Source organism: Tarenaya hassleriana, unplaced genomic scaffold, assembly GCF_000463585.1.
Source record: "Tarenaya hassleriana unplaced genomic scaffold, ASM46358v1 Cleome39, whole genome shotgun sequence".
Classification (NCBI taxonomy): Eukaryota; Viridiplantae; Streptophyta; class Magnoliopsida; order Brassicales; family Cleomaceae; genus Tarenaya; species Tarenaya hassleriana.
This window is the reverse complement of record NW_010966822.1, coordinates 477471-485146: the sequence shown is the minus strand read 5'-3', so window position 1 is coordinate 485146 and position 7676 is coordinate 477471. Positions and strand designations below refer to the sequence as shown.

At 38.0% G+C, this 7676-nt stretch overlaps 1 protein-coding gene across 1 annotated transcript; it reads right to left on the bottom strand.

Moving 5' to 3' along the window:
• Nucleotides 1-5085: 5085 nt before the first annotated feature.
• LOC104822924 (homeobox-leucine zipper protein ATHB-13-like) lies at nucleotides 5086-7194 on the bottom strand. Its single transcript, XM_010554287.2, has 3 exons — nucleotides 6746-7194; nucleotides 6222-6637; nucleotides 5086-5648 (listed from the first exon to the last, which is right to left on the bottom strand). The coding sequence occupies exons 1-3, from the start codon at nucleotides 6876-6878 to the stop codon at nucleotides 5274-5276; spliced, it is 924 nt and encodes a 307-aa protein (XP_010552589.1). The 5' UTR covers nucleotides 6879-7194; the 3' UTR covers nucleotides 5086-5273.
• Between the last annotated feature and the right edge of the window lie 482 nt (nucleotides 7195-7676).

The following is a 7676-nucleotide window of genomic DNA, read 5'->3' as shown; positions in this document are numbered from 1 at the left end:
CGCTTTCTACACGACCACATGACCCGAAAACAAAGAAATGGACGAGAGAAGTGAAAAATTATCCATTTTTCCTCACACGCTCCCCCACTTGAACTCATGGCGTCCTCGTCACGTACAAGCCCGCCACTGCGTTGACTTTGATCTGTTCCCCCGAGATTCCTCCGTTGTCGAAGTATTGCTCCATGCCGAAGAGGAAAGACTCCACTGCGTTGGAGCTCCGAGCCCCATTGTAGGTGTTAGGTTCGGGTGCCTTGATCATTTGCTCCCTCGGTGTGCGTTCGGGCTCTCCTATGGGCGCTTGTTGTACCATTTCACGAAGAGACCTGCACTCACGAGTAAGTTCATTAACCAAATTACGTAAACCCGTTACCTCTCGGTCATGCTTCTCTTGCATGATCCGGAATTGTTCAGCAGTCAAGCCTCGGTCGACTTGTTGGGACTGCTTGATGTCGTCAAGGACGTGCTTGGTGGATTCCCCGACGGCGGAGATCTCCTGCTCAAGCTCGTCCATGCGTGTGTCCTGCTCAGCCTCGGACTCCTCTAGCAAACGTAGGCGTGACTCTACGGTTGGCAGATTTGCCTCGGTTGAGTGAGATCGGGACCTAGTGACAATGGGGTCACGTAAGACACCACGGTCACGTGCATTCTTCTTCTTCTTCTTCTTCTTCTTCTTCTTCTTCTTCTTCTTCTTCTTCTTCTTCTTCTTCTTCTTCTTCTTCTTCTTAAGTCACTTGTCTTTTGCCTTTTTCACTTCTTCTTCTTCTTTTTTCCACATTTCTTCTTGAAGCAGCTGCTTTCCTTTTCTTATGCATCTGCATCATTGGCACTTCGATGCGAGATTTCACATCAGCCTCGAGTATATCTCTCCATTTCACAGATTTCACATCTTCAACCAAATGCGCCATCCAACTATCAACCACCTCATCAACATTATTAATTGTCTCCAAATGCACAACCAGATGGCTCTCAGCCTCCTCTGGAATTAGAATGCTCGCAATATCCTGAAATTAAATGCTCAATCCGATCCTTGTCAAACCTTGTCTGATTCCATACTTCTTTTTCGGAATGAAACATCGTCAGCACATCCTTGGACAGGATTGTTTCACATTTCCTTCCACCCTGACTTCACTATACCATCCGCCTGAACGAAGCTTGGGAATACATTCGAACGGCAACATCTGTTATAACAAATACAAAACATTAATAAAGTATTTCTTGACAACTCTTTATTTTGTTTAGTAAACCCTAAACCCTTACCGTGAGGGGAATTATAAACCCTGGTAAGTTCCACTGATTAGCCGGCTTCCGATGTTTATTCAGATAGTTCACCACAAACTCATGAACATTGTTGAACGTGAACGTCCCCCAAGGGAATTTTTCGCATGCATCCACATTGTTGACAATCTTCAACAGAAATGGATTCACGTATTCCGAATGTTGGTGCCCAATGACATAACTGAGCAGCAACAAATAAGCCATCTTCAATCGGACATCTCTGTCATCTATAGCCAATTCTCCAAACTTCTTCATTACTTCTGCTTTCATAACCTTTTCAAAACTCTCTTGACCAAAGAATTTACGGTAGAAGTCGAACCCTCCAATTTCCTCCCAATTCTCAGGCAACGGAGAACAATTTAAACCACAGAGAATAGCGTGTTCCCACAGCGAATACCTAATTGGGACTCCGTTCATCACGAACCATAACTCGTCATCTTTCTTGGTCTTGACTGATTGGTTGATGAGTGCAACCATTAAACTCATCTTCAGTGACTGTTTCTTCTTCATATGAAATATGTGCCTGAATTGCGATTGTTCGGTGAAATACTTTTTTTCCTCCTCCGTCATGTGGTGTTCGAGAAATTCCACAGCTTCTATGTGGAAACACTTTGACGATAACTTCACCGAAATCTTGTTCATGTCGTCAAATTCATAGTAGAATTCGGCATTGGGTATATCCAAATTCTGCAACAAAACAACGAGATTCATCAAACATACATCACAACACATGACATTCTCAGAAACGGGTTTCAAATTCCACTACTTCACTATCATTTCTTAATTGCTACTTCGTATAAAACACTTAAAATTTAAAAGTTACATGAGCACGGTTTCACCAAATCTGTTCAACTCTTCGCATTATCCGGCATCACACTCCCCTTTAACCCAGACTTTAAAAACCAAGAATTAAATCTAATTCCAACATGAAAACCCTAAACCCAGATTTCTACTTACATGTGTTTTCGGAGAAGCATTTCCTTCCATTGTTCTTTCTGGCTCCGGCTCTGTCTCCATGTCCGTATTCTCCGCCTCAGGCTCCGTCTGCATTCTCTCGCCGGCAAACCTCGACACCACTCTGGATCCAGAACCGACTCGACCTCGACCTCGACCGCGACCTCCTTCCCTCGACGACGATGGCTTCATTTTGTTCGTCTGGCTCTCGATTTTTCTGGGTTTCGTCGCTTTCTTCCTGCTTTCGCTGACACTCCGCTGATTTCGCTTCGATTTCGACTCTCGATTCGTTTCCTTCTGTCGATTTCGCATGAGTCACTTTCCCTCCCTCGCTTTCTCTTCTCTTTGCCGTTTTCGATTTTGAAAGGGTAAAAAACCCTAACTTTCCTTTTTACGGTTTTAACTAAACGTTTTCACTAGTTTTTCATTTAATTCGAATTAAAAAAATTTCGCACGTGTTTTTACCTCACACACGGGTTTCATTAAGGGTTTGTAGGTCTTTTCCATTTTTTACAGGGGTAAACTCGATATTTGATAATTCTGTCTATTTTTTCGGTGTACCTGAGAAATTGCTGCGACCCAACTCGGCTATTTGAGTAAAATTCTCCAAGGGCCCAAGGCTCATATCAATTTGGGCCGACGTATTCCTATTTGGGCCTTTACTTAAAAAGCCCTTTTGTCAGCCCAACCAGTGACGATTAAACATTTTACGATGATTCGAACAGTTTATTTATCACCTTTGTTTTTTGGTGAAATATTTATTTATCAACTTCATTCTTATGATTTATAATACATACATAAATATAGAGAGAAATTCATATGTATAGGTACGTACATATTCAGATATATCATATATGTATGCATGTATATCGTGATAAAAAACTTTTATTGATTTTAGGGGATGTATATATTTCATAATACCACGTACTTAAAAAATATTGTCAACGGCCATTTAGTATTATATATATATAGCATCGAACCACTATGCTCATGTCGTTGCGAGTCACATGCATGCCATCTAATTCCTTTTTTATTATATTCTTATTTATTTGCATTTTTTTAATTAAGCATATATATGTTTTCACAATCCTTTAAGTTGTCCTTGAATCTCTTTTATTCGCTTAATTAATATTAAACTAAACATACATTCAGTAATTAGGTCATGACAAATTAAGTTGGTTTACTAAAAAATAATGGCTTATATACCAAAAATCTGGATACATTTAATTCATATATTTCTAAATCGTTTTATATTGCGACAAAACTATATATATAATTTATAAAAAAAAACTATATATATACACACTACATCGAATCTTTAGTCTACAGTTTACCGGATTTGGAACATTCGTTAATTCGAATGCGGATGGTAATTTATAAGTTTCAAGGTTAATATGACATGCATATATACGTATAATACGTGAATCTTCTATTTTTTTTATTTTTTTGCATAACGTTTAAATCGGAATATAATAACAATTATGATAAAACCATATATCTCGTTTTGGTTTATGTTTCTCTTACCCGTTTCGCAATTGAGAGAGAGTACACAGATAAGGGAATTAAACCGCCATGCACATGGCCACATAGCCACCCCTTCTTTACAGGTAATTCTTAATTCGATCGGTACACAAAATTTTTAAAATAAATATGTTTTCTTTTTCTTTCCTTTTTTAAAACATTATATTAAAATAAGAGAGAAAATGCATGTTGGCATCCGAAGACTGCCAAAATTTTTATTTTATTATTGCAAATATACATATAGATAAATCAAGAAAAGCTGCAAAGATTAAATTAAGGAAGTGCACATGATCCCATGAAGATTCTCGAATTAATTAAGATGCATGATGGCGCATTTTACAAGCTTTGATCTCCCTTGATCGTTTTGTTGTCGACTTTTACATATGCAGAGATGTCCTCTAGGGTTTCAGATTCCGTCAAATGCTTCTCTCCCCGTAATAAAAAAATATTATTCCTGTAAACCCTAATTTACCAATTTATATATGGAACCGAATTATCTCTTATAAAGAGAATTTATCTAAAACAATAATTCCCATAGTTCGAGATGTATCAAAACGCGCTATTATATATCTATCTTATAACTTTATATATATGGTACAAACTAAAAGAAATAAAATGTTACATATAGTAATTTCTAATACCTTGTTCTGGTTAGGAGTAGACATTTCCGTATGGTTTCTTATAACCGAATTGTACCATAACGAACCGAAAAATATGGTACTGTAACCCAAAGGGCAAAGGGAGAAAAATGAAACGTCAACAAATGGAGACCATTTTTTTTTTGGGAATGATATTTCGATGCAGTTTTTTTTTGTATTATGAAATAGAAATTGGTTTTGGATTTTTATATTTGTTCATAGAAACTAAGAGGTGAAGGATTAGGAGACGTCTATTCACCAGAGAGATGCCACTTTTTTCCAAATCTGTCTGTCCTCATCCCCTCCTTGGAATCTGTGTCTGATGCTGCCCAAACTCTTGTCACCTTTATTCAAGGTAATTTAATAAATAGTTATATTAAATCGAATATCTCAATGCTAATAAATATAATTATTTTTGACAAAAAAAAGTGGTGTTATATTATATGTTATCCTATTATGAAATATACCATGATAGAAAAATAAATAGCATTGAAAACTAATATCTATATATATATGTATGATTCTATAGATTTATTTCAATAAAAAGTCATATATATATTTTTTTATTTTTTCATATAATTTCTCTGCATTTCTGATTGGGAAGACTATGGCCACATGGTTCCAGAACCCACAAGTAAACAAATATATAGACAGATATGCACACATATATATATATAATATCTCAGGGTCCATATGATTATAATATGACGATGATGATTATAATATAAAACGGCTAACACCTTCTTCTTCTTTTTTTTACATCTCATCGCGACAGCTCGGTGGTATTTGGATATTAACCATTAAACAAAAAAATGCAAATTAACGTAATAAAATATTTCAAGTTTTGAAAGATTGCATGAGAAAAAAGATAAAAGTCCGCATGGTTCAGCTGAACTGTGACTGGTCAATCCATGGCCAATACCCAGAGTGGTCGTCGATGTTGCAGAACATGTTGCCGATGCTGGTCTCGTCTTTGACCATGCTTTGTCCTGAGGACGAGCCCTGGAAGAACTCCATGGTCGTGGTGTTGGTCACGACGGAGACTGTGGCTGTAGCGGCGGCCGGGGACGGAGGGAAGAAGTGTCTTCCGGTTACCGGCGGTGGAGGAGCATCCGGCGGGCTGTCGATCTCCGGCGGAGCCGCCGATATGTCCAGTCTTATGTTGTTGGAACTGTTGTCGCTTCTGTTACTGCAAGAGCCTTCAGTTTCTTTGTTCAAGTTGATTGATTCTGTCGATTCTCTGCTTTTGAGTGCCACTATCTGCAACAAGGAATTTGATTTCAACCCATCACGAAACATGGAGAATAGATTCAACTTTTACGAATATCAGGCTTGGGGGATTTTAAAAAAAAAACTAAATCTTTATCTACAAAGGGACGTACTTTATATTAGAAGAAAGATAAAACAGAACACAGTGCCGTATTAATTAGAAGCATGACTTTGTTAACTGTGATTGGACTTCTGTCTTCACAGACAGGACATCTAACATGTAATTCGATATAGGCAGTGACATTTGAACCAATCGATCCATGGGAACAACAACTATGATGATTGGATTTCTTGTTTCTGGATCAAAGAAAAGAAAGCCACGAGGGAAACAGAGAGAAGAAGGAAGTACAAAAAGTCACGAATCATTTAAAGTTAATCAACCCTACTTGAAAGGAACCCGTGATTTATTCAACATTTTCAATCAAAACTAACAAATGCCCAAGTAAAAATTTCCCACCTTTTTTCAACCCAAATCATCGAAACACCAGAAGAAACCGAGGATTTGGAAGAACTCGAACGCAAAGAAATCAAAAGTTGGGAACTTTTTAAGAAGTTTTTATTCACCTGGGCGTGCAGTTCTTGGTTCTGGGTTCTGAGAAAATCGTTCTCAGCATTGAGGATCTCAACCTGTCGTTTGAGCAAGTCGTAATCTCTCTCGAGCTGTTTGGTTTTCCAGCGAGCCCTTCTGTTCTGGAACCAAATGGCGACCTGTCTGGGCTGGAGATGCAATGCCTTAGCAAGCTCCAGCTTTCGTTCAGGTTCGAGTTTGTTCGCAAGCTCGAAGCTATTCTCGAGTGTTTTCACTTGCTCCACGCTCAGTCTCCTCTTCTTCTCTCCTATCTGCGACCCATCATCCGACAGCATCTCTTCTTCTCCGTTCATGTTTCCTGTCTCTACATCGCAACAGCCCCCGAAGTTGCTCGTGCTCTCTGAATATGTGTTCATCTTTGATCTTTTTCCCAGAATCGACGCAACTCCTCCTGCGAAAATCAAGAAAGGGTCACAGAACACAGCTACATGTGTAAAGAGTGTGTATATGTATGTGTGTGTGTGTATATATATGTATGTATGTATGTAGAGATATGTACCATGGAAGTCTTGAGGGATACTACAAGAAGGGAGCAGAGGGACGAGAGGAGGTTGTGGCTGGTGATCGCTTTCGTGAGGGTTTTGGAACATGAAATTTGCAGGGAAGAAAGCCATGGCGTGATTACAAGACATGTTTTCTCAAACTTTGGTCGTCTTTCTCTGGTCTTTCTTCTTCTCCACTAGATCTTATCTCCAGAGTCTTCTTCCCCTCGCGGTGGCATCACTTGAAAAACTGTGTGACTGCCTTGTGATACAGAACCAGAATCTCAGTCTTTGAAAGGAATCAACAAAAAAAAAAAAGCTGAAAATATCAGAGAAAAAAGAAGGAAGGGGAAATGGCGAAATGAATTGGCTTATACTATGCCAATTAAAGGCTCAGTGTTCAGAAAGAAATTTGGTTTTCTTTTTCTCTTCTTCTGTTATTGTATACATATATATACATATAGAGAGAGAGAGAGGAGAGAGAGAGAAGACCTCAAAATGACTTCATTAGTTTTTGCCTCTCTTTATACGATCAAATGGTTCTAATTCACATAAAAAAAATCACTTTCTTCCTAATTTCACGGAATAAAAAAAATTAATCGCTTTGAAGAAGTGGGGGATTCAACGCCAACAAACTAAACAAGAAAATAAAAATTTATATTAGTATACCTTATGAATATACTAAGTTTGAGATGAATTTGTAATCTAAATCCAAAATGAATATTCCATCAATTGTAAATAATCAAAATCCAAGATCGAAGAAAACACACGGTAAAGGGGGTTAGGCTACAGTGATATCATATCCCATATATAGAACATATAAAACTATGGTATTTATAATTTTAAATATATACAGAAAAAACGTTGAAACCCACGAAAGGAAAAGGGTTACAGCTTGCGTTGGAAGTGGGGAATTTTGGAGGTCACAACCAAATTGTATGAAATCAA